A 25,102-nucleotide genomic window follows, 5' to 3' on the forward strand; every position below is an offset into this window, starting at 1 on the left:
CATCCTACTAGGATAGATCTGCCCTATGTTGCAATATTCTGGGGTAGTCCTATGCAGGGGTCCCACCTCCTCCCCCTCGGGTTGTGGGGAAACCGCGGGACCAAAAGTGAGGGGATCAAACTATAGCCAGATGAAGAAAATGGCGCAGTACAGGGTTGCTTCGCACCGGAATACATAAAGCCGAGAATGGCGCACTTGGAACGTCTGGAGTGATGATCGCTTCTCTGCCTTCCGGAGGAGGATTAGGTAGGCACCGGCACTAATGCAGGACTATAGGCCTGATCGCTCGTTCGCCTGTGTAGATCTTGCTGGAATCGTAGAGACAGAAGTTTAAACGTAGCATGAGATAAGGAGTATTATAAGATCATAGATAGCGGTAGGGTTTGTATTTCGCTTTAGTGGCAGGTACGTAGCCTAGATTTCTAAGGCATCAACAATGGCGTTTGTTGCTCGCCTCGCGGATCATGCACTGGAAGAAATGGGAGAAAGGAGCGTTTCTTTATGCTATTCAGTTGAGCATTCCACGGTTTCCATAGAAGACTTGCCAGTATTCCTTTTAATCGATCTTCTATCTTTGTACCCTCTGCCCGGTGCTTTATCCTACGACCCATCCGGGCTCCGTTTCTTTCACGCCATATCGCTTAAATACAAAGGTCTCCCACAAATTAGACCACCTTCAAAGACTCCAACCACAACCATCATCAATGCTCTTGTGTCAAGCTTTGAGCAACGAGCTAGCTTCGACAAAGAACAAGCGATGCTATCAGCAATTCTCAACAATTATTTCATTCAAGAAAATGGTTTTTACACTGCATTTAGCAGTCAGCTCCCACGAAATCTACCTCCCTACTTTCATATCCGACGAATGAATCAAATTAGCGGAAAAATAGAGTATTGGGCTATGCTCTTCATGCCTAGCAAAACTGCAACTGCGGAATGGACAGACGAGCTTTATCAAATGCTTCAAACTGAGGTTCCAGAGGTTCCAGCACATGGGGGATGCTGGATGATCATTTAAAATGCCGGAGAGATGCAACTTTTTCGATATCGACCTGGCGCGGCCAAGCACAAGTTTCTTGACCCGTATGTTCATGACGATAATCGGGGACAGAAAGCTCAAGGTCAAGGATGAGGGAATTCTTATCCACAGAACTTTCAACTTCATCCTGATTAAAGATCCATAATTGACTGGCTTGGCTTGTCTGCAGCTGGAGGGGGTCGTGGCTTTTTGAAATTAACAGTCTGTTCAGATACTCCCTCCTTGAATCACAACCACCCCCTCAGTGCAAAGGCACATGCGATAGGCCTCTACACGGAACTATCATTATTCGGAGAACAACAGCAGAAAAATTTCAGCAGAATCAATTCACAGCAGGGACTGGGTGTTGGTATCAGATCTTGGGTTCACTTGGGCTTACAGCGCCAAAGGTTGGCCTATTTAGCAGGATCATCTCCACTCCATGCTTCATCTAAGAATCAAAGATTTGAATGCAATTCCATTCTTGTAACAACTTCGGGCCACAAGTATACAAGACAATCAAGGGAGATGTAGAAATGAAATAAACCTGTACCCAAACACCCACCAACAGTATGCAGACCATATTCACCGTCCATGCTATGTACAAAAAGTCGCGCCAGAAAAGAACGAGACTAGTAGCCAAAAGTCGAATCGACTTCAACGTTTGAGTCAACCAGCGATATCATTCACAATGTCTTGAAGAATGGGTCTGTTGCCCACCACAGAGGTGCCATTGAAAAGCTTCACGCCCCGCTTTGCAGGTCTCTTCAGGCCGGATGAAGGTTGTCGAGAACCCAAAGGACTGAGAGGTTCTCGCGATGCGGGCTTCTTCTTGACAACGGGACTCATCTTGCTTTTCATGCTTCCAGGGCTCCGAGCCGCATTCGGAGACTGAAAAGACATCTGTGTAGAATCAAGAGCAGCGGATGGGAAACCATGGCTGCCAGCTGCACCGGGAGGTAGGTCGTAGGCCCAGCCCTTCCCCTCAACTAGACGGACATACTTGCCCAGGAGCTCATTACCGTCACGAAGCGTCGATTTGCTGCCGAGTACAAGAAGCTTGGTACGGGCGCGAGTGAAGGCAACATTGACTCGTCGCCAGTCACGTAAGAGGTCTCCGACGTTGTTTTCGGCATTGCTACGAACGCAGCTGAGGATGACAATCTCCTTATCACGGCCCTGGAACTTATCGGTGGTGTGCATTTCCAGGTCCGGTGAATAGTGACGAAGACTCTGGCGCAGAAGGGAGAGTTGGCTGCGATAGAAAGTGATGACACCAATTTCTCGGGCAGGGATCCCGCAAGCGATCAGTGCCTCCACGAGTTGAGTACACAAAATAGCCTCCATATGATTCACAACTCGTTGTCCTTGTCCCTGCGCTGTTTCGAGGCTTGATGCTCCCAGGGTGTCGGTGTTGATAAGGAGACTTTTAGCACATGGCACCAGAAGGTCGTTGAGCCAACAGCGTCCATGGCCGGGCCCGAGACAAATTTCCTGCTTAGGTTCGGAGAAATGGACGTCGTCGGTATGGAATTGCTTCAAGGCCTGTATATTTGGAATCTCCAGCGAGCGAGCTGCGACCTGTGGCGTACCACATTTCAACCGGCCAGAGTAGATGAGTGTGTTCGAAAGCAGCATGATATCCTCGCACATGCGATATTGATGCTCTAGGTTAACAACAGAGTCCGGCTGTGCATCTGAAAGCAGTTTGAACAAGCTAACATCAAGACCTCCTTCCTGAGCAGCCTTGTTCTGCACCAGCGGGGGAGTTGATAGTGATCACCAACAAGAATGAAGGTTCTTGCCATGCGAATTGGACCAAGACACACGGGAAGCGTAATCTGTGAGGCCTCATCGACAATGCAGTAGTCGAAGATTCGCTGATTAAAAATGTTGTGGTTGACACCGAGGCATGTTGTTGCCACAACCTGCGGTTTCTCGTACGAGTCCTTGAGCTCTTCAATGGTTTTCTTTGGGATTGCCGCCAGATCTGCAAACTGTTGCACTTCCGGATGAATTTTCGTGGTTGCACCAATGCGTAGCATACGGATATTATCATCGCGAATCTTCAACAGGATATTATCCACGGCAGTATGCGTGTACGACGTCAGAAGGACGCTCTTTCCCTGCGCGACTAAAGCTCGAATGATGTGTGCGATGGTAGTCGTTTTACCTGTGCCAGGCATCCCCAGCACGAGGGCGTAGTCCTTCGCACTCATGACTTTGTCGATGGCTTGCTTTTGGTCGACATTGAGGCTCTCTGAATCGGGAAGTTTGTATGCAGAAGATGTCGGTTTGAAGACAGGCGGTTGACCTTCAATGATAAGTCGCCGAAGGTGCCTCGACTGGAAGAGATCTTTGTCCATCATGCAAATGAGGTTGTTTCGAACAATGGCCATGCCGTTGCTAAACTCATCCTTGTCAATTCGATATACCATTTGCTCGTCAGGGTTTTCCAACTCAGAGAGCCCGTCAGTTCCAATTTCCATTATTCCTCTGAAGGACTGGTTCGAGATCGCGTCAAAGCCAATTGTCTTGGCTCTCGCATTGTGTAGCCTGCGATCGACAGCAACGGTGATGTGAGATGTGCTCAACTGAGTCACGTAGCCGTTGGCGAGTGCGAAATGGCCCCTTTCGTCAGAAACGACGATAGGTTCACCAACCGAAATCTGTGACTCAGCAAAAGAGAAGCCCGGGGATGCTTTCCGTTTGTGGAATGTGTATCTGAAGCGATTGATTCTTGTCCCATTTTGGTCTTCGTGTGCCGTTCGCGGGTCGATCACGACATCTCCAAAGCATCGACCATAGGACTCACGCTCATTACTTAACAACGTCCATAGCTCACGCTTGAACTTGATCAAATTTCCTTCCTCCTTAGTCAAGAGTTCGTCCCATTTGCGAAAGAATTCGCGATCGCCTTGGTTTAGGTGCTTAGTAAAAACTTCGAAGTCTTCACCAAGAGCGCTTGTCTCCCCATTGCCATCTTCCGAGAGCTTGTGGTAGATCAGGCACGGTGTCTTCGCATAGCACTTGTTGCATTGCTGTGCCTTCTTGAGCATTGGTGGTAGCTGCATCCTCTCGCGGATGTACCCTACTAAGCGGTTTCGCACTTGAATCATTTGAACAAGCTCGTGCCGAATGCCACGGATACTTAGGGTCTTTGAAAGCTCAAGGTAATACAGCAGACCGAAAGTCACATCGACATCTGTTTATGGATCAGTCACAGACCAGACTACAAAACATGCCGCTCCTAGTACTCACCATAACGATCCGAGAGCAAAAGCGTGTAAAGGGCTGTTTGGGCCCTATGTGCCTGATTTGTGTCCCTTTTACCTGTTTTCAGCTCAAGTGGCACGACAAGATTTTTCAGCCCATCTTTATCTTGGCAGGTAACTTGGACTGTGGCATCGATGTTTCCTTTCAGACCATACATTGGAGACCAGACATGCTCTTCAACCTCAAGCAATTTGCCGATACTCAAATTGAGCTTTGCACCATTGCGATCTTCAACGAGTGAGTTTGCCTAGCGGAATAATCAGAAAAACGAACCGGAAAGCTTCGTGAGGATTCATACCTTTGGTTTGGTTTGAAGGAAGACGTCTGCCCAAGCCTGCACCTGAGGAATTTTCCCCATTATTGTCTCGATAGCCTCAGACATAGTCATGTTGATTGAATACAGCTCTTCAACATGATTCCCAAGAACCTTTTCAACCAGCAGTCGCAATGAGTCTAGATCCCACCGGTTGGCCATCAGTGCTTCTTGAAATACCTCGTGGAAGATGATTCCAAAAGCTTGAGGTTTTTCAATCTGGCTGATAACCTTGACACGGTCCTGAAGGACAGCGCGGCGTTGACAGTCCACCGAGTCCGCGACAACAGTAGCAGATATCAAGTGATCAGGATGCAGAATGACCATGTGGTTGGTGTTGTCCACAACGCATTGACCGAATGAGTTGAAGTCCCCGACCAGATGAATGAATGAATCTTTACTGCAAGGCGTGTCAAACCATGACTCGCGCAAGATGATGACCTTGCGGGCGTCGGTCTTCTCGTCCTTGACAGACAGCACCTACACACTTGTCAGCGACCTTGAAAAACTTGGAATATTATGAGATACGGCATACCTGCTCAGGCTGTGTACGTCCTCGTGAATTGACAAAAGAGCTCTCTGCAGTATCCACGATTTGGTAACGCTTGATAGCTTTCCGGGATTTGAGATTCTATATGTTCATTGTCTTAGCATACACCTAGGTATTACCCCACTAAGAGTGACCAACGTAGGCTGCGTCTTCACCAGTTTGCTTCATAGTCTGTTCGATAGCATCCAGGTCAAAATCATCATCAAACTCATCATCAGAGAGCACAGCAGCGGCATGAGCTGACATCTGTGGCACATGGGCTGGAACTTGAGGGGCCGAGTTGACTGAGACTGCATCCACTTTCGGCGCAGGCTGGGACTTCGCGATGGGTGGATTTGATGCATCAGTCGGCTTCACATCGCACTCCACAAGGGCATCCGCGAAATCGTCGTCAAAGTCCCCATATTCGTCTTCAAATTCGTCAAAGTCGTCAGGTTTAGTTTCATTATTCATGGAATTTTGCGCGGCTGGTGGTTTCTTGTCAAATACAGATTCCAATGCTGAATGACTGGATTCCAGCTTCTCTGCAGCTAGATTGGACAAAGCAGAAGAGCCCAGAGAGTCAAAGTCGGTGCGATCAACCGCGAAATCAACGAAGGGGTCCGCGGCAGCTTCGGCTAGGTCCATGAAATCTTGATCAAGATCATCGTCTCCAAATTCAGATTCAGAATCTTCAAGAATTGCACCTCCGGCAGCTTCCGGATTGTCCGCAGATTTGCCGATAAGAGCTTCTCTAGCAGCATCCGCATCCACTAGGCCCTTTCGGTCCATCGTGGGAGATGATGAACGACATCTTTGCGCGTCCATACGCTGCCGCAATGGAGAAGAGTTTGGCGGGCCCATTTTGACTTGTGGGACTGGATGGAGGCTCTTCTCGATCCTGTCGAGGAGAAAATTGAGTCTGGATGATTTGTTCCTCCCCGAGTCCAAGACATTGCTACTTGTGCGAGAGAAGATACCTCGGCCAGAGCCTGGGTCCTGACGGTTGACCCGTCTTCGCTTTGCGCGAGATGTGGGCCATTCGGCAGCACAGCTAATCGATCTCCTCAGACCAGATGAATCTCGGCTGGTCCTGCCTGAGGCCGGGGTTTGTGGTGACGAGGAGAGTAAATTTGCGAGACGAGGTGGGGGAAGGTCATCAGTCCCATCAACCATATTCTTATCCATGTAATTGTTCCACAGCTCGGCCGCCAGATCATGCTGGGGTGTTTTGAATAGAGCCTGAATTGACTGAAGATCGAGTGGCTCCTTCTGGGCCTTCTTGGAGGTCCCATTGGTGGGAGAACCGGCAGATGAAGAGCTGTGACGCCGCTTCCTTCGACGACCTGCCGGTGTCTGAGACGAAGCATCTGGATTTGAGCTCGCTGGGACATGTTGCCAAATGACATGATCAATGGGGGTTACCTCCGGACCGGGCGCGGGGTCAAAGGCATCTTCGGCATTGCTGATCAAGTCCGCGAGAGGTATACGGTTTCCTGGTGTGTGAGGGCATTCTTTAACTGGTTTGGTATCCTCATTCAATGGCACAGCTTGAGGCGGAGGGTCGGCATTATCGGCAGATGTTTGCATTGATTCCACCACTCCGTTCAACCATGAACTTTGGTTCTCCTTGTTGTCATGCACAGCTTTCGTCTCATTCTTTGAGGTCGTATTATCGAGGGCCACTGTCTCTTCTTTGTAGCGGAATGCGTTTAGTTTCGTGCGGGAGTTCGAGGAGATGGGGTAGGAGTTGTTGTTGTTGGTTGCCATGATTCGGCTTCGATTTCGTCCAAGGGCTTTCTTCTTAAAGTGGGTAATGATGCATTCTCGGCCTTCTATCAGCAATGTTAGCAGTGAAACGCGAAATAGTCGCTCGTTGGAGGCAGTATATCCTACCCAATGGAAACAAAAGTATGGACTCAACAACTTCCACGTTTAATATGATGGAGATTCAATTGTAGTCCAAAAATGGCTCTGTTGACGACCCCAGGGAGACCAATGGGGTAGGATGCGATAAGAACGCGTCGCGCGTCAAGCGTTGTTGCCTTATTTGGAAGGCGCGCTTCCTATGCCTGTGTAATAAGGCAACAAAAGGCGGCCAGAATAAAATCGCCCAAAAGGGACTAGCGTCATGACTGGTCAGCTCTCCGTCGGCCTTTTGCGGCTTCAACATCAACCCGCCGAACAACCCCTCTCCTCTCCATTTCACCAAACGGTGCCATACCAATTGCGATAGTTGCTGCCACGTTGGCAAGGCGACTTCTGATTGGCCTTGTCCTTGAACCCGCAACTCCCACAATTGTCAGACCCCTTCCGATCATCTCCAGCCGTCGCACCCCCGTCTTCAACATGGTTGCCCGGCCATTGTCGCATCTCCTTCGTTCGCGCTGCCTGCTGCGCAGGCCTCAGAACACCCAGGCCTTCTCCACCCGAAGCAACCTCCGCGCCGCTGACCATGGCAATCACTATGACCCCCCGACCGGCTGGCTGTTCGGCGTCAAGCCCGGCCAGAAATACGAGAAGGAGGGCTGGGAGGGTATCTGGTACTACGGATTCATTGGCAGTCTGCTAGTTGCCGGTGTTGCATATGTTTTCAAGCCCGATACCTCGTAAGTTGCACCCTTACGTCCCTCCTAGAAGCTTCCTATGACTACCCTCTGTGCCTAAGTGACTAGCTTGCCTTGGCCATTGTGTGTTGGAGATGAGCGAGATCAGTCGATGCTAATACTTTCAATAGTATACAAACCTGGGCTCTTGAGGAAGCTCGTCGGCGACTTGAGGCCGAGGGTATCCTGGAGGACCCCGAGAAAGTCAAGAAATAAACGGATCGGTTCTTGCGCCTAATCTGTACAATGTACATAGAGAGATCGGAAAAGGATTATTTCGGTTGGCGCCTGTACCACCTGCGATGGCAGATATGATTTTCCGATCCTTTGGTTAGATGGGGTTTTCGCATGTCCTTCCATTCTATTTTCTTTTCCGTCCGTTGACCTGTTGTACTACTTTATGTTCCGTCTAAACTGCTTTCCATCGCATCACTACAGGTGAATTGAATCAAAATGGTGATCATTATTAAGATTTCTTGCACGAAAGAATTTCCAACAAGTATTAATTCTGGACTGGTGCCCCCATCTTTATGGTATTATCGCTTTCAATCTAGACCACTGGGTAGATATCAGTCCTCCTAAGTAGAGGCATCTCCCTCCGAATCTTCGCAACAAGGTCGAGATCAATGTCGGCAGTCACAATCTGTGGTTCTGACTCGTCCCCCAGTTCTACAACCACCTCGCCCCAAGGGTTGACAATCATAGAATGGCCATAGCTGCGTCTTTTTTCATTATGCGGGCCTCCTTGCGCAGCGGCTATCACGTAAGACTGGGTCTCGATAGCTCTAGCCCTAAGTAGAGATTCCCAGTGGGCCCTACCGGTTGGAACTGTGAATGCGGACGGATAGGTAATGACCTCAGCGTTTTGACGTCGCAATGCCAGGCTTATTTCTGGGAATCGTAGCTAGATTTCTTTTGAGTGAGCGTGTATTGAGGACAATTTCGAAAAGGCTTTCAAGGCCGAGGACAGAAATACGACATGGACTTGTAGGTTCCGACACTTACATCAAAGCAGATGGCTAAACCGACACGTCCCACGGGGGTGTCAAATGGTGGCAAGATAATCTGTCCGGGCTCGACATTCCTACACCCACAATGTCAGGTTCATCAAAACCTAGCAATGAGACATATTGACTCACTTGCTCTCTTGCAGTTTAGGGCCATCCTTGATTTCAACGTCGAATAGATGGACTTTCTGGTAATTCTGGGTGATGGTGCCCTTATCATCAATCCAGACCAGGGAGTTCTTGAGCCTATGCTGAGAAGCCATCTCATGTATGCCAACATTTATATGCATACTCTCCCCTTTCGCTTCTTGCTGTAGAACTGAAATGAAATTTCCACATTCTGGTGACTGGGCAAGGGCAAAGGACTCCTCTGCAGAAGACGCAATATAGTCTGATGCCTCAGGTAAGAAAAGAACCTGCCATGATTTCAGCCAGATGTTCCAGATAAATCAAGACTAAAAGGGATAAGTTGATGTATGCTTATACCTTGGCACCTGCCGCTGCAGCTTTGCGAATCAATGTCTGGCATTGAGCTAGGTTGGAGGCTATACTCGCTGTCGCGCAGAGCTGTCCAACAGCCTATCTCGAAAAGAAGACAATCAGTAATCAAGAACAGAGATCAACAAACAATGGACTTACTGCAAGGACCATTTTGGATTCGAATTTCAGAAGCTTAAGCAAATTATTTCTTAAAAACTGTTGGTATTGCTTACACCAGATTGCGATGTCGCAAGTGAGCAGATGAGGAGGCCGATACCTGGTGATTACTCAGCTATCGCGATTCCCGCAGCGATAACCAGATCATCCGCCCGCAAAGATCATTTCTCACGCAGACTTCTCACCAAATTCGTGGCTCGCAAGTGACCCAGGAACTGCCGCCAGGCAGATAAATACCGTCGCGATGAAGAGCTTAAGAAGAGATACCTCTTCGAATCCGCAAGCCGCCAATGTCACCAGCAAAGTCTTCGTGCGGTCTACGAAAAGTGGAAAGGTGCAAAAGATTGTTCGTGAGCTCTATCTGAGACAAGACATTCCCTGCTCCTCGAAGCTTTGCGCCCTATGCCCTTCAGTTGCCCCCGCAGATGCCAATGGAAACAGTATGAGCGCTTCCCCGATCCTGGTGAACCCGTTTACCCAGCTAACACAGAGCAGTTGCGCCATTCGTCCTGTCCGATCGTCCCGCCGGCACCAAGGCATTCCCCCGCGGCCATTACCTCGTTCCCGATACGAATGCGCTTTTGAATGGCATGGATCTTTTCGAACATACTGGCGCCTTCTACGATGTCATCATTCTTCAGACCGTCCTTGAAGAGCTTCGAAACCAGTCCCTGCCTCTCTACAACCGCCTGCTTTCCCTGATCAAAACCGACGAGAAGCGCTTTTACCTCTTCTTCAACGAGTTCCGCCTGGAGACTCATGTCAGGAGAGGGCCAGAGGAATCCATCAACGATCGGAATGACCGTGCCGTTCGCTCAGTGGCTAGCTGGTATGAAGATCATCTCCGCGTGTCGGTCAAGATGAGCAAGAAAGAGAAATCCTTGCCTGCTATGGTGGTCATTACCGATGATAAAGATAGTATCCGCAAGGCTAAGGCGGAAAATGTCACGGCATTATCTCTTGCAGACTATGTCGCCGGTCTTGAGGATTCGGAGAAGCTACTAGATATGATGAGCGAAGCTAGAGAGGCTCGGGATACAAAGGGCGCTGCTCAGGGTGAGCTATTCTACCCCGAGTACTACTCGATGTCAAAACTTATGACTGGCTTGCGAGCGGGAACTTTGCACCAAGGAGTGTTTAACGTCTCGCCATACAACTATTTGGAAGGGTCTATCAAGGTCCCAGCCTTTGACAAGGCCCTGCTCATTCTGGGTCGCGACAACAGCAACCGTGCTATTGCAGGCGATGTCGTCGTAATTGAACTCTTGCCCAAGGACCAATGGAAGTCGCCCTCAACGAAGATTGTTGAGGAGGAGGCCGTAACGAAGAACGACAATCCCGATACGGACGAGACGGAAGCTGTGGTCACTGATAGAGAGCGCAAGGCTCTTCAAGAAGAGGTCAAGCAGGCCCATGGCAAGAACTCGGAGGGCAAGCCGCAGCCAACCGCCAAGGTTGTGGGTGTCATCAAGCGCAACTGGCGTCAATATGTGGGGCATGTGGACTCCAATTCGACTGCCTCACTCTCTGGTCGCCGACAGCAGACCGTGTTTGTACTACCCATGGAGAAGAGGGTTCCAAAGATCAGAGTCCGCACGAGGCAAGCTAGCGATCTCATCGGTCAGCGCATCCTAGTCACCATTGACTCCTGGGACCGGGATTCCCGGTATCCCACTGGTCACTACGTCCGATCCCTGGGTGAGCTGGAGACGAAGGGAGCCGAGACAGAGGCTCTTCTTCTGGAGTACGACGTGCAGTACAAGCCGTTCCCCAAGTCTGTCTTGGACTGCTTGCCTGCAGAGGGACATGATTGGAAGGTTCCTGTCTCCAAAGAGGACAAGGGCTGGAATGGTCGACGAGATCTCCGTGATCTGCTCATCTGCAGTATCGATCCCCCTGGCTGTCAGGATATTGACGATGCGCTGCATGCACGCCCTCTGCCGAATGGCAACTTTGAGGTTGGTGTTCACATTGCAGATGTCTCACATTTCGTCAAGCCGAACAATGCAATGGATCTCGAAGCAAGTGTCCGCGGTACGACTGTGTATCTGGTCGATAAGCGTATTGACATGCTTCCACATCTTCTTGGAACAGACCTGTGCTCACTGAAGCCCTACGTGGAGCGCTACGCCTTCTCAGTCCTCTGGGAAATTACTCCCAACGCAGAGATTGTGTCTTCAAACTTTACCAAGTCCGTCATTCGCTCACGCGATGCTTTCAGTTACGAGCAAGCACAGCTGCGTATTGATGATCCCTCGCAAACCGACGAGTTGACGGAGAGCATGCGGAACCTTCTGCGCTTTTCGAAGATTCTCCGACAGAAGCGTTACGATGCCGGTGCCCTGAACCTTGCCTCGCCTGAGGTCCGCATTGAAACGGGTGATGAAGCCGGCGACCCTCTTACAGATGTGAAGACGAAAGCCATGCTCGAGACCAACAGTCTTGTCGAAGAGTTCATGCTTCTCGCCAATATCACCGTGGCCACAAAGGTTTACAACTCTTTCTCACAGACCGCTCTCCTGCGTCGTCACGCCACCCCACCGCCGCAGAACTTTGAGGATCTCATCAATCAGCTGTCCAAGAAACGTGGCATGGAGCTTGACGTCTCCAGCTCCGGTGCGCTGGCCAACTCTTTGGATCGCTGCGTCGACCCAGAGAACCCATTCTTCAATACCCTGGTCCGTATCCTGGCGACTCGGTGCATGACCTCGGCCGAGTACTTCTGTGCCGGTGCCCATGCGGAGTCTGAATTCCGTCACTACGGTCTTGCCTCGCCCATCTACACACATTTCACCTCACCTATCCGTCGATACGCCGATCTTCTTGTCCACCGACAGCTTGCCTCGGCTATTGGGTATGAAGGCGAGGATGGCCACGCCGTCATCGAGGGTGTCAGCACTCGTGGCAAGCTCGAGGATATCTGCCGCAACATCAACTTCCGTCATCGTAATGCTCAATTTGCCGGCCGTGCCAGTATTGAATATTACGTCGGCCAGGCCCTCAAGGCCCGTGGTGAGAAGATGGCCGCAGGCGGCACCGACACCGGTATTGACGAGGAAGGCTACGTCATGCGTGTTTTCGAGAACGGTGTTGTTGTGTTCGTTCCCCGTTTCGGTATTGAAGGTGTCGTCCGCTTGGAAGACTTTGTTCTGCCTGGCGAATCTGGCGTTTACTCTGTATCTGAGCGGCGGGAACTTGCGGTTCACCGCACAACGGACTTTAACAGCGAGGAGTACACGCTTCGGGTGTCAGAGAAGAACCACGCCGAGAAGGATCGTAGCGTGCAGGTTGAGCTCTTCCAAAGAGTCAAGGTGAACATCAGTTCGGTCAAGGAAGAAGGCCGTGGTGCGGGCAAGCGCAGAGTCCGGGTTTTGATTACTGGTTAATGACCTTGAGCAAAATCATCATGTAAGTATAGAGAAAAAGCACGGCGTTAAATGAGATTGGTTATGAAGATTACCACCATTTCGAACTGTACTTGTGTCTATTTATAAACGGGCCTATGCAAATTCAACCTATGTACTGAATTATTCAAATGCTTTTTAATGGTAGGTTTAGACACGCTTGAGAGCAACCATTCTGCGCATCAGGCTGAAAGGAGCCCAGATCTGCGTATCGGTCGCGCCATCATAAGCAGTCGTAGATGCAATAGTTGCAGGACGATCCTGCTTTTCTCCACCAGGAGTCTCTGTGTTCGTGAGAGTGTCTTCACGCGCAACAGATTCTCTTCTCTGCTGCGCCCGCTCCAGCTCTCCCACCTTCCAGCCCCGAACAAGCCAGAGACACAGAGAAGCACCGATATACATAAATCCGGTAAAGATCTGGATATGCAGGTATGAAATCCCCCCACCGATCTTGGTGGTGCGAAGCTCGAGGGCAATCGCCTCAGAAACAGTACATGGCGCGACGAGAGCAAGCCAAGTAATACTCAGTCCAGAAGGCAAGTCTCTCAGACCGATGATCTCAGCCAAAACTGGAGAGACAGTGGCCCAGTAGGTTCCTGCAACTGTTCCAACCAACACGGCAAAGAAGCATACCACGCCCATGCTGTCGGCGAAAATCCAAATAACCAGACAAAACAGTCCACACACGAAGGTGAGGAACGTGGCAATGTTGATTCGACCCAGTCGATCACTGAACATCCCGACAAAGGGACGGCCAAGACCCTGTCCGAGATTCAACAGCGCAGAAACAACACTCCCCTGGTGCGACGTCAAGCCGACAGAAAGCGCAAAGTTAGCCACGCTGAACAGCAATGCCACATATCCCAACATGCTGAACACACCCCAAGCCAAGAAAAGAAGAAACTCAGGCCGCCGCAGCAACGGGAAATGAAACGCGGTCAAACGACTTCCCACAAGCTTATTCCGATCCCGAAGGAGATTCCCACAAACCAAGTTCACCACGCACGAGACGATACCCAGGATCCGGAATGCCCAGCCCAGACCTAAGCGGGGGATAATGGCACCCACGGCTAACGAGTACATCAATCCACCGAAGCCCGATCCAGCGGCGGTGATACTCATTGCAAAGCTACGCCGTTTCAGAAACCACTGTGGAGCGATGCCCACGCTCCCGACGAAGAGGAAGCCCATGCCCCAGCCGAAACAGACGCCTTGACTGAGGAAGATGTGCCATTTTTGCGTGGCGAAGGATGAGCCGATGAGGGAGAGCGTTTCGAAAAAGACGCCTAGGTTGACAACGAGTCGGGTGCCGAAGACTTGGATGAGATATGTAGCTAATGGGGCCACAAGCAGGGCACAGGAAATACTAAGACCGCCTGTAAAGGCGTAGGAGAGAGCTGTTGTATTGGGGAAGACGTTGTGGGAGAGATAGTAACTGAGGAAGACGCCGTAGCTCTAGGGAATAGGGTGAGTTAGCGGGAGTCTGTCTATACTTCTTCAAGGAAGGATATACTAACACTGTTGATTCCCCAAGTATGCGCATTGATCCAAAAGACACACGCAACGCAGACCCAGCCATATCCTCCATCCGGCGGGACGTCGCGCTTATACTTCTCATCGGGATCGGTCCGAGGTTCTACCTGCGGTGGAATATCAAGCTCGTGCTCATGCTTGGAAGTAGAACCCGCTATCGAGTCCTGATCATCGTCATGATGAGACTGGATCACATCGACAGGTGCATTATCAGCCATGCCGAGGATCTATATAATCCGAAGAGTTCCTCCGACCTAGAAGGTCTGCGAGTGTATGAGATATTAACGGTGGCAATACTAAAACCGGGACCCGAAGCAAATTGCCGTTTCCGTCACGACATAGAGCCCGGCTATTAAAGAAGGAAGTGAATGAGAATGATGGAGAAGAGAATTATTTTGGAGATTGGAAACTAAAAAGGAAATTCCAGACTCAAAAGATACGAGAGGGCCATCATGGGGTTAGCTTCCCAAGCTAGTCTCTAAATTATGGGGTCCACGTCGGACTTGAAGCCGACATTTTCTACCGGACATGGAGTTTGGGGTCGGTTCTTGATCGAGGAGCTACTAGTTACAGTATGGAGCACATCTTGGCCCTACCAACCGCGGCAGGTCGGTGAATTCAAGCCAATGGCGGAGTAGATTGACCCCGAATGAATCGAAGGTTCGATGGGAGCTTGCTGCAGTTGTTAAGGTCAATCATTGGGGGAAGCTTGGAGTCAGTCATGAAGCGGGCCATCGGTGGACTCGTGGAGAGAGAAAAGACTCCGTATTGCTGGAGAAAGAACTGTCAAAGTGGGGTTTTGTGGTGCCGAAGACCCGGTGCGGAGAATTGAGCTGAGGTCAGTGACAGGGATGGCAGGGAAACTGACTCATCAGTCACGATCCATGCTGTGCAGCTGTGGGGCGGTCTGGGTGGCTGGTTGTTGAGCGTATCTGTTGTCCAGGCTGTTCGTTGGCAGTTGGGTATCAATACGTTAAGTGGTGGAACCCAAGATGGAGTATATAGAGTCGACACAATAGACATACTACTGCTGTAAGTAACAACTTGACGAAGAATTGATAACTATTTAATCTTCATGTGACTGACTCGGCATCTGAGCACAGAATATCGCCAGCTTATCTTCACGTGGAGCAAGCCCTAAGCCCTATCCCGAACAGGCAAATCAATGACGGCGTTGCCCGGGGCCCGTTTGTTTTGGGCTCCGCAGTCATCGGAACAAGATCGCGACTAGCCCGCCTCGGCTTGTCTTTAGCTCCTTATTCTCGAATCCCTTAGTAACTGTCTCATACCAAAGAGAAACCTTAGCTGATCCTGACAGCCTCTCCCCTGGGGTAACAGTCGGATCAGATTCATAAGACTAGCTACCATGATGCACAAACATACCAAGCCCATCGGCCAGCGCAAGGTCTCGCCGCCGGGCCCAAGCTATATGAACAACGACCAGATGGGTAAGCTAACTGTCAATTGCCATTTGGTTGTTTGAGTTGGGACTGCCCGATGCCTCCTGAATCTGGTCTCAGTCAACAATCAACATTCTCAATTAGTTGAAACTAACGCGCGCTCGCTTTCTACAGCAAACTACTTAAAAGACCTCCGAACCAACCGCCCAGCTCGACCAACGGGATCACGACCGTACCCGGGCAAATCCATCGCATCATCTCCTGAACTCGAGGACAGCCTGCCTCCACGCGCAGCATCTGCATTCGCCATGTATCGAACCTCTGAAAGCCCTTCTAAAGAGGAACCCCGCTGTGGAAGCGCCATGTCCCACCGTCGCGCCAACTCCACTGCCGCCGAAGGTGGTCCAACCGGACGCCCTTTAGCCCAAGAACCACGATCAGTCTCGGTGCGAAAAAACGTGTTTCCCTCACAGGTCTTCTCGCGCCCCGTTGCAGCATCGCCAGTTCCCTCTTATCGGTCTTATCGCGAAAGTAAACACCGGCAGGAGGAGAAGGAGGAGGCACGGGAGCTACGCGACGCGCTACAGGGGTTAGATGTGGAAGATGATGTTCGATTGCACCAGGCAGCTCAGGATGAGGCGACGGAGTTGGTGTGGATGCATCAGAATCCTGGCATGGCCTACAAGAACCCATATGCGCCTTATCATAACCCAGACGCCACGGAGAGAGAGCCTTCTATCAAAAGCCAGACCCGGAAGGGCTCCGTACCAAGCTCTTCCCCGATCAAGCACCGCCATTCGATTGCCTCGAGTGGTTCCTCGAGTGGACCTTCGAGTCCCGAGTTCGCAGAGTCACCCGCCAAGAGGCGCTCGTCTCTCGCTGGGAACTTGAAAAAGAATCTCAAAGTCAACTTCGCCCTACCTGAAGAGGAGAAACCAACACCTAAACCCCGTACCGTGAGTGGTGATTCCTCCAAGGGAGTCTTCCGGAATCCAGAGGACCATATCTACGAGGAGCCCGAGGTGACGGACCCCAAGCCCGACTTCTCCAAGTCTGACTCCTCGGTCCTGCGAAACACACCGCGCAATGCCCTCCCACGACTCGGCAAGCCGCTGCCCTGGCTACAGGGTCGGAATACCAATGGTTCAGTACGCGACAAGATCTCCCAGTTTGACATCCACAAGAACCCGCCAAGTCAGTCCAATAATCCAGGGTATACAAAGAATGAGCCCGTTGCACCATCACCTCCCAGCAAGAATGAAGAGCCCGTCCCCATGAAGGACGGAAAGGAAATCCGCAGCGACGATATCCGAGCTGCAACCAGCAAAAGACTCAAGGACCGCAGTGAGAACTTGCCCATGCCTTCCGCAGTCAGTAACCGCATGGGCAGGCCCATCGTGAGCTTTGATCCGAAATGGAAACCAAGCGACCAGCCTAAGCCCAAGCCGCAAGCACCAACAGTGGCTCCTCCAGTCCCCAGCATCACGGTAGCTCCCAGTATTGAGATCTCTGAGCCACAGCCTCCTCCACCAATCCCAGTCATCAATATCCCCGATATCAAGGAACCAACGATATCCGAGATGATCGAGCCAGCCCGGGAGCAAAGCAAGCCGACGCGATCAATGACCCAACCCTCGGCCAACCAGAGTCGCCAGCCACCTGTGAGACGACACCCATCCGAGCCACAGGGCCGTTCATACACTCCATACACACGATCCGGTGTCCCAACAGCCCGTTGCGAGTCCTGCTCACTGTCCATCTCAGGCAAGATCGTCACCGCTGGAGGATGCCGATTCCACCCCGAATGCTTCGTCTGCCACCACTGCCATACTGCCCTGGAATGTGTGGCCTTCTACGAGGAGCCGGAAGCATCCCGAGCAGAGAGGTTGGCGCATAACCCCGACGAAGAGGCGCATATCCCGCGGTTCTACTGCCACTTGGATTTCCATGAGCTTTTTAGTCCTCGCTGCAAAAGCTGTAAGACACCCATCGAGGGCGAGGTCGTCGTTGCATGTGGCGCAGAATGGCACGTTGGCCACTTTTTCTGCGCCGAATGTGGTGATGTAAGTCATCTCCAATATCTCATTTCTTACCTACTACACACCCACTTACTAACACGCATCCTCCTACAGCCCTTCAACTCGACAACCCCCTTCGTCGAGAAAGACGGTTTCGCATGGTGTCTCCAATGCCACGGCCGTCGCACTGCGCCCCGTTGTCTGGGATGTAAACAGCACGTCCTTGACGATCTGGTCATCACCGCTATCGGCGGACAATGGCACGAGCGTTGCTTTGTCTGCCACGAGTGCGGTGACGGGTTTGGACCCGAGGGCCGCTTCTTTGTTCGTGAGGGTGAACCGAAGCGTACTGCCAAGGGTCGGATTATTGGTGGACCTGTGCAGTTGGCTATTTGTGAACGATGTGAGGGTATTCGTCTCAAGGCTCCTGGGATGTGTTGAGGAAAGGCACAGCTATCATGTGTTTTCCCTCGGGATTTGGAGAGCTTTGGGACAGGAGCCTGAACATTTGATGCTTTATGAATTTACTGCATAACGATTTATTGATTGATTTGGGGGGGGGGGGGGTTTGTTTCGGGTTTTGAGGATGGAGAGTGCATTTTCGGTTCTATGATTGTGTTCTATGTTAAACTTTTTGATGTTTCGATTTGCCATTGCCCTAGTTGGCGGGAGTTTCCAGTTTGTTTCGATTTAGCAAGTGCAGATTGGTTATTTCCGGATTTATTTCATGTTTGTGGTATCTGCAATGCATGCATTATGGAAAATTGGACTTGGACTTGAAGATGGGAAAACGCCTATACACCAGCTTTCTTTTTGAAGCCATATATAGACCAGTCAAACACACTCATGCACCCTGTCTTCTTTCTTTCTTCCCTTAAGCAGGCCACTCGGGATCGGCCTTGCGTCGGAATACGGCAACGTACTTGTTACCATTGTTCCGAGTGACCTTCTTCGACTCCTCAGTCTCAAACTTCATCACCCGCACACAAGGGTCAGCCTCAAGTTCCTCGTCAGAAACAAGTTCCCAAAGATCCCTAATTCCCCCAGTGATTTCATCAGCTACATTCTCCCCCTCCACAGTCTCATACTTGAAATGCCGCAGGACCCAGTGGTGATACTCCTCCACATCGGTGATAGTATACAACAAACCGCCCGGCTTCAATACATACGCATACTCGGCGTTCAAGCTCTCAGAGATAATACGAGCCTTGTGCTTGCGCGCCTTGAAATGCGGATCCGGGAAACAAACAAAGATCTTGGAGAGTTGGTGGTGGCCGAAGAAGTTGGGGAGGAATTTCATCGTGTTGGCCCGGATACCGGTAATGTTCTCGTAGTTACCCGGGACGATAGTTGTTGTGCTGCCGACTTCGTCGTCCTCGACTTCTGGGGTGGCGGGGGTATCGGAAGGGGCTTGGGTTGTAGTACTTGTCGCGGCGATCTTTTTGAGAGCCTGTTGTTTTAGGCGGAGGGCGGAGATGCGGCTGCGGACGTATTCGAGGACTGAGACGCGGATTTCCATGCCTGTATGAGTGATTAAATATAAGTATGATATGAGCTCGTAATTGAGGTGATCTAGGTGTTTTTGAACGTACCAACCATCAAGGTGTCTGGTAGTAGAGGTGCCAGCCCAACGAGCAATCCACCGAATCCACATCCAATGTCCACGACTTCCACGTCCTTGGTCAATTTTCTTGTGCCACCGAGGTTAATATTGGACGCATCGGGGTCCACAAAGGCAGGGTAATGCGACGCCCAGTCCATATGCGCGGGGCTAATAGGGCTATAGTTTCGTCATGATTAGCTCTAGTCAAGTAGACAGTCCAGAGTACATAGAACCACATAGACCATGACGCCAATGTCTTCACAGTACACTCCACGGTATTCTCCGGAAAGAAATATAAGCCACATACTAGTCCAAATTATGATCCGAGAAGGGATTCGCATGCGCGCGCTGCCGGAAGAATCTCTTCTGCGGCATCTTCACACTGGAAAGATCGCCATCACCGCCGCGCTCGGCCTGTTCCTGGATCTTGCGGCGATATTCTTCGCGCTGTTGGCGCTTGGCCGGTATTGGTGTAGCCATTTTGTGAGTGACCCTGGGCACGGACAATTGCGTGGTTGGGAGAAAAAGCGAGGCTTCGAGACGAGAAAGTCGGAGGTCGGTGGAGGAGGAATAATTTGCGCGGGCTGGTTTCCCCCCACTCCACACTCCGCCCGAGCTGTGCTTATCAGTACCTGCTCCGATCTCCTCTTTCATCCGATCCACGATTCACGTCGGATACTCAACAAAGCTGTTAGAGACTTGTATCTACAAGTATATACTCTGTAGAAATGGTCTCTACAACAGCTGCGACTGCAGCCACCACCTCCTTCGTCTTCCCATCCACCTACAACTTCCCACCCTTCTTCACCCCGCAACCAAACAGCACCACGCGACACTCCCAGCTCCAGAAATGGTCCTCATTAATCCAATCCTGGTGTCGACACCACCGCACCTACCGCCTCTCCCTCGTTGACGCCGTCGATTCACCTCTCTTCCACAATACAGCCCTACGAAAACGGCTAGCTCTCGCCGAAGCTCGCGCCGTCGTGGACTGGATGACCAAGAAAGAGGAGGAAGGTGGCGGTGGACAGCGCGCGGAGTGGATCGAGGCTGGAGGGAATACAGCACCGAAGATTGTTGCTTGGATTTGGTGGCGGAGACCGGAGGAGTGGGCGGATGTGCTGGTGGATTGGGTCGATGCTACTGGACAGAAGGGGGTAGTGTTGACGGTGTTTGAGCTGTTACAGGGAGAGGCGACGGTTTCTCAAGGTGAGTGATTGTTTCTCTACGAAATGACTAGGTGGGAAACGGTTATGCTAATTACCTTGTAGAGTTCCACGGCATGGACAACGATGTCATGATGAAATCGCTAAACGTTCTCGTCAAGCGAGGCAAGGCATCAGTCTTTGGTAACGAGGGCGAAGAGGGAGTCAAGTTCTTCTAAACAAACAGTGTCTGAATTGCTATGCCCTATGTGATGAATCGTGGCTATTCGTTACAAAGCAAACGCTCAAAGGGGTCCAACTGCCAATAAGGCCTAACATTTACAATAACCGCGTCGAGCCCATTGACTTGAATGACTCTCGAGACGAGTCCTACTCGTCTGCATCCTCAATCAAGCTCTCATTCAGCTCGTACTCATCCGCTGCCCGCAGCTCCTGTGACATGGCCATGTCGAGCAACCAGTCCACGCGCACGATCCGAGGAGTCCGCTTGACATCGCCGGCCAATTGACGGAATCGAGGCCAGAGTCGGGAATGCTTACGCTCGGCGCCGCTGAGAAGGAAAGCCTCGCTGCGAGCTGGCTCATCGTCCTGCATCTCCTCATCTTCGTCGTCGCTTTCCTCCCGTCGAGAAGTATTGTTCAGTGCGAGACGACCACGGAAAAGCAAGCACTCTCCACCGTTTGCCTCTACAATCGATTTGAAGGCTTCAAAGCCTCCGCGGATATCCTCCACGCAATAGACACGGAAGCCGCGCAGAAGCTTGTTCTTGTTTTTCTTTGCATTTCCCAAGGACTTGGCAAGAGAGATGTGGAACTTTGATTCGGCGATCTTGTCCACGAGTGGGAAGTCCTTCGGATCGAGCAACTCGTCCTGCTCGAGGCAGCTATCAACAAATTCGGTGCTCATAATCACTGGCGCATAGGCCAATGCATTAACAAATTTGGCGGTGCGCAGGATGGAGGGCGCGGCCAAGTGAGTGCATCGGCGGGCGTCCTGGACCACCATGATCCCGAGATCTCGGAGATGGCGCTGTTCATGCAACATTAGCATTCGCATATAGATGTAAACAGATAGTGGTCACAAACCTTATCGGCATCCTCTTTCTTTTCATTTCCCTTGCCAACCCACTTTTGATAGCCAGTAATCATCAAGTGCATAGAAATTGGTGGCCGGGACTTCTTCTGTCGCTTGGCATCCGACGCTTGTTCGCCATCGCTCTCATCCTGTGGCTCGGCTGAGCGGCGCTTCTTTGAATTGTTGGATACACGATCCTCATCGGACTTTCGTCGGCCCCCGTAGATAACACCACCAACGCGCTTCATCTCTTTCTCGTACAGAGCAATGTCGGGGGCGATCTCATGGAGCCGAGCAGTTGCTGCGTCTTTAGACTTGCGGCTGCTGGTCGAAGATGGAGTCTCATTCTCCTTGTCGTCGGGAATCAGCCTAGACCGCGCAGGTGTCTGTGCCTGCTTGTTCTCTGGCGCCCGACGAGTGGTCTTGGCCTTCGCCTGGGGAGTGTCTTGTGCAGTCTCGGAAAGCTTTTCGGCCTCCTTGTGAGGCTTCTCAGCGGGGGGTTGCATTGTCGCCGTGTTCTGGTCTTTAGCCCGCATAGCACGAGGAGGACTCGAAGGTTCTTCCATATCTTCTGTAGAAAAGAAGTTCTTCTCAAGAACGTCACGATCCAGCATTTTCTGTCCAGCAACGTCGCCAAGGTTCGTCCGAGGCGGGAAGTAGCTGTAGCGGGGGTTAGACACCGGTTGCAGTTTCCATGCAGCGTAGCTGTCTTCCAACCACAAGTGGTTGACCACCTGTAGTCCCCATTCTCGTGCGGCACTGCATTTCTCACTGTTCCCGTGAGCAGTGATCAGATGCGTGTTCTCCTGCTTCAAGGTCTTGGTGCATTCAGCACCCGCTGCTGCAATCAAATTCTCGAGGTAAATTCTCGCCTCGCCAACATAGTTGGAAAGACTAATCTTCAACCCTTCGAATCCAGGTATCGGCGTGCGCGACACGGGATAATGCAGGAGTCGACTCAATGGTCGGGTGAAAGTGTTAAATGTCATGAGATGGTAAAGCCAGGCAAGGTTTCCAACAATCTTGTCCAAGCGGGATGCTGTCCTGTACACAAAGCCCTCTCGGAATCGGCACACCAACCAATCCGCATCATCAACCTTGGATGTGATGGTAGCGCCACCTTGTCTGAGCACGGCCTCGATCGATTCCAACATATGTGATCCAATGCCCAGATCTGGTGAGAGCATGATAGATTTGTCTGCAAAAACAGTCGAATGGTCCCCAGTACTGGATGGTGTAGGCATTGCGGTTGGTTCGGGGGTGGATGCGCCTGCCAAACCCTTATTCTCATTCGAACGAATGGGAGTATCAAGATCTGGGCGCAAGATTTCAGGGTCTGGGAGTGTGTACGGGCGTTCATCAATGCGTTGACCGAGTTTTAGACAGTCATCGAACCTAGATCACGTCAATTAGTGTCGCGTCGTGACAGGCGGAACATGGGTGAAGCATACCAGTGTGGCAGGACAATCTTCACCTTCAGTTTCTTCGCCAGTACCAATCGCGCCTTGTCCGATTCCACCGTCAAGTCCACCAGATGGGTGACCATTCCAGTCATTCGAGGGCTGTACAATCCACCCTTGGCCACCACGCCGCCGATAATCGCATCCTTGTCGCCTTCAGGAATATCACCACAGGTCACGACCACATCGCTAAGGAAGAGGCGCGGATCGGGGCTGTGTTGGCGGGGGTTGGCCACTTTCCGTTTCGCTAGAGAGCTATGCACCCAAGACGGCTTCACCACGGGAATAAGGGTCTTGCGAGCGAGATCGTAGGTGTGGAAGTGGGTGTTGTTCGCGACGATATGGGTGCACTCGATAGTATCTTCTTTCTCGGGGCTGGACTCGTGTATTGACGGTTCGCCGCCATATTCTCCAATCACTGCTGCAAGCTATTATGGCCAATTTTATGAGTTTCGTCGCCGTTGTATGCGCTGGGTCATCAGAGTAATACATACCTGTTCTGCAGTCTCCAAAGGTAGATCAAGTGAGCACACAATACAGATGCGACACTGATCGAAGAGCTTGGAGTCCTCGTCTGCCATGGTGACAACACTGGGTTGCTCTCGTTGTGGTTGTCAGGAGCGAATCATCAAAGACGCGCCGCGCGCGTAAAGGGCCGACGCCCAGTCACGTGTCGACACGCGGGGCGAGATGCGTGAATGGAGAGTTGGGCATGGCATTGAATGTCATTGCTATTCGAATATTACTATTAATATGCCTTTCAATAGGAATACTATTGTTAGTCTCAAAGTGAGTATTTCTGGCTGGTATGATTGATCGACTTTGATGGTCCTTGACTTGAAGGGCCCCGATGTATATTCGGGACATATACAAAGAGCCCTCACAAAGGCCTGGGACTTATCAAAAGCAACCTAATATAGACCTTGTCTTTTCTCTTGTCTTTTCACGTTTCTTTTCACGTTTCTTTCTTGTCCGGTTAGTAAAATGGGCAGATTCAAACAAAGATACATGCTTAAATTATCTCCTCGCATGTTCAAACAATGCACAAAGGAATGGCGAAGTATACTTTCAAGGCCTAACCCACGAGTCCCAACTAGCATAAATAGTCTCCTCAACCCCTCGTCCATCCGATTCCTCGTCAACACTCTCGTATTAGAGAATCTAATCTATTTCCAATCCTCCTGAACTCAATAACCCTTCTCCAACAATTGTTCCCCATCGCATCTCACAGTTTAACTCGTCATTCTCATCATGCAGTCTCGCTACGACCCCCGCGAAGACGCCATTGGCCCTTTCGACGTGGATCCCAACCAAAAATCCCAAAGCAAAGCCAAGGGTAGAGAACCTCCTCTTTTCCCTATGACGCCTGAGCAATTCCAAGAAATCCGTGCTAACTTTGGGGCCAAGTTTAAGGAATGGAGCAGTGGCTCTTCCGGAAAGACCACCGCGGACATGGCCGAGATCCTCGAGTACATGGTGGATGATTTTGATCACTTCAAGACCGCCGCTGATCCTATATCGACTGCCCGCTGCTTCCCTAGAAAATGCGAACTTATCAAGCACGAAGTCCTGCGATTGATTCAAAGGCTCAAGAGCATCCCGAAGTTGGACCTGGAGACCGAGGAGATTATGGCCTACATTCGCAGCGCTATCCTCAGACTCACAATCGAAGGCAAGTCAGACCTCGTTGCAATAACTGAAACTGAAAGGTTTGAGAGAATTCATCAGCACAGTGTCTGGGATATGCCCGAGCTGGGATGGGGTAAGGAAGCCGAAGGACTGCGCACGAGGCTGTGGACGGTCTATACCAACGTCAATTTTTCGAGAGCTGACTGTTGCTTCCAATGCAAGCCGTACTGGTTTAGTGAAAAGGCTCCTGAAATTCGTCGTGGTACAATCTAGCATAAAGAAGTGAGGTCAGTCGTTCTCTTTTTCCTCTGGTCTTTGTTCGTTTTTCTAGTTTTGATCTTTTGTTGCCAGTATTCTCAAAAGCTCGTCTCTCCTTACTGTTGTTCTACACAACTCTTTTGATTTATCC

General features: G+C 51.0%; 10 protein-coding genes across 10 annotated transcripts; 5 read left to right on the forward strand and 5 right to left on the reverse strand.

Moving 5' to 3' along the window:
- Nucleotides 1-1,687: 1,687 nt before the first annotated feature.
- On the reverse strand, nucleotides 1,688-6,906 carry N7473_002433 (bifunctional ATP-dependent DNA helicase/ssDNA endodeoxyribonuclease DNA2; the record flags this gene model as incomplete). The annotated part of the gene is made up of 6 exons (XM_057148373.1): nucleotides 1,688-2,770; nucleotides 2,848-4,223; nucleotides 4,280-4,541; nucleotides 4,593-5,087; nucleotides 5,143-5,238; nucleotides 5,296-6,906. The coding sequence occupies 6 exons, from the start codon at nucleotides 6,904-6,906 to the stop codon at nucleotides 1,688-1,690; spliced, it is 4,923 nt and encodes a 1,640-aa protein (XP_057012027.1).
- A 579-nt stretch (nucleotides 6,907-7,485) lies between these two features.
- N7473_002434 (uncharacterized protein) lies at nucleotides 7,486-7,958 on the forward strand (the record flags this gene model as incomplete). Its single annotated transcript, XM_057148374.1, has 2 exons — nucleotides 7,486-7,745; nucleotides 7,874-7,958. The coding sequence occupies 2 exons, from the start codon at nucleotides 7,486-7,488 to the stop codon at nucleotides 7,956-7,958; spliced, it is 345 nt and encodes a 114-aa protein (XP_057012028.1).
- Nucleotides 7,959-8,262: 304 nt separating this feature from the next.
- On the reverse strand, nucleotides 8,263-9,448 carry N7473_002435 (carbon-nitrogen hydrolase family protein). Its single transcript, XM_057148375.1, has 5 exons — nucleotides 9,389-9,448; nucleotides 9,236-9,328; nucleotides 8,882-9,165; nucleotides 8,748-8,826; nucleotides 8,263-8,646 (listed from the first exon to the last, which is right to left on the reverse strand). The coding sequence occupies exons 1-5, from the start codon at nucleotides 9,398-9,400 to the stop codon at nucleotides 8,293-8,295; spliced, it is 822 nt and encodes a 273-aa protein (XP_057012029.1). The 5' UTR covers nucleotides 9,401-9,448; the 3' UTR covers nucleotides 8,263-8,292.
- A 140-nt stretch (nucleotides 9,449-9,588) lies between these two features.
- Nucleotides 9,589-12,792, forward strand: N7473_002436 (exosome catalytic subunit DIS3; the record flags this gene model as incomplete). Its single annotated transcript, XM_057148376.1, has 2 exons — nucleotides 9,589-9,846; nucleotides 9,902-12,792. Exons 1-2 carry the CDS (start codon nucleotides 9,651-9,653, stop codon nucleotides 12,790-12,792), a joined length of 3,087 nt encoding a protein of 1,028 aa, XP_057012030.1. The 5' UTR covers nucleotides 9,589-9,650.
- Nucleotides 12,793-12,960: 168 nt separating this feature from the next.
- On the reverse strand, nucleotides 12,961-14,561 carry N7473_002437 (MCT family MFS transporter; the record flags this gene model as incomplete). Its single annotated transcript, XM_057148377.1, has 2 exons — nucleotides 12,961-14,265; nucleotides 14,328-14,561. 2 exons carry the CDS (start codon nucleotides 14,559-14,561, stop codon nucleotides 12,961-12,963), a joined length of 1,539 nt encoding a protein of 512 aa, XP_057012031.1.
- A 1,148-nt stretch (nucleotides 14,562-15,709) lies between these two features.
- On the forward strand, nucleotides 15,710-18,202 carry N7473_002438 (LIM domain protein; the record flags this gene model as incomplete). Its single annotated transcript, XM_057148378.1, has 3 exons — nucleotides 15,710-15,791; nucleotides 15,918-17,806; nucleotides 17,876-18,202. The coding sequence occupies 3 exons, from the start codon at nucleotides 15,710-15,712 to the stop codon at nucleotides 18,200-18,202; spliced, it is 2,298 nt and encodes a 765-aa protein (XP_057012032.1).
- Nucleotides 18,203-18,322: 120 nt separating this feature from the next.
- On the reverse strand, nucleotides 18,323-19,917 carry trm8 (tRNA (guanine46-N7)-methyltransferase). Its single transcript, XM_057148379.1, has 3 exons — nucleotides 19,672-19,917; nucleotides 19,354-19,541; nucleotides 18,323-19,282 (listed from the first exon to the last, which is right to left on the reverse strand). Exons 1-3 carry the CDS (start codon nucleotides 19,842-19,844, stop codon nucleotides 18,636-18,638), a joined length of 1,008 nt encoding a protein of 335 aa, XP_057012033.1. The 5' UTR covers nucleotides 19,845-19,917; the 3' UTR covers nucleotides 18,323-18,635.
- Nucleotides 19,918-20,092: 175 nt separating this feature from the next.
- Nucleotides 20,093-20,748, forward strand: N7473_002440 (ESCRT-II subunit protein VPS25; the record flags this gene model as incomplete). Its single annotated transcript, XM_057148380.1, has 2 exons — nucleotides 20,093-20,573; nucleotides 20,636-20,748. The coding sequence occupies 2 exons, from the start codon at nucleotides 20,093-20,095 to the stop codon at nucleotides 20,746-20,748; spliced, it is 594 nt and encodes a 197-aa protein (XP_057012034.1).
- Nucleotides 20,749-20,899: 151 nt separating this feature from the next.
- Nucleotides 20,900-23,645, reverse strand: N7473_002441 (uncharacterized protein; the record flags this gene model as incomplete). Its single annotated transcript, XM_057148381.1, has 4 exons — nucleotides 20,900-21,559; nucleotides 21,616-22,999; nucleotides 23,056-23,492; nucleotides 23,559-23,645. The coding sequence occupies 4 exons, from the start codon at nucleotides 23,643-23,645 to the stop codon at nucleotides 20,900-20,902; spliced, it is 2,568 nt and encodes an 855-aa protein (XP_057012035.1).
- A 670-nt stretch (nucleotides 23,646-24,315) lies between these two features.
- Nucleotides 24,316-24,966, forward strand: N7473_002442 (uncharacterized protein; the record flags this gene model as incomplete). Its single annotated transcript, XM_057148382.1, has 1 exon — nucleotides 24,316-24,966. One exon carries the CDS (start codon nucleotides 24,316-24,318, stop codon nucleotides 24,964-24,966), a length of 651 nt encoding a protein of 216 aa, XP_057012036.1.
- Nucleotides 24,967-25,102: the final 136 nt, after the last annotated feature.

This window comes from Penicillium subrubescens (genome assembly GCF_028828155.1).
Source record: "Penicillium subrubescens strain IBT 31985 chromosome Unknown utg000002l_segment0_segment0, whole genome shotgun sequence".
Lineage (NCBI taxonomy): Eukaryota > Fungi > Ascomycota > Eurotiomycetes > Eurotiales > Aspergillaceae > Penicillium > Penicillium subrubescens.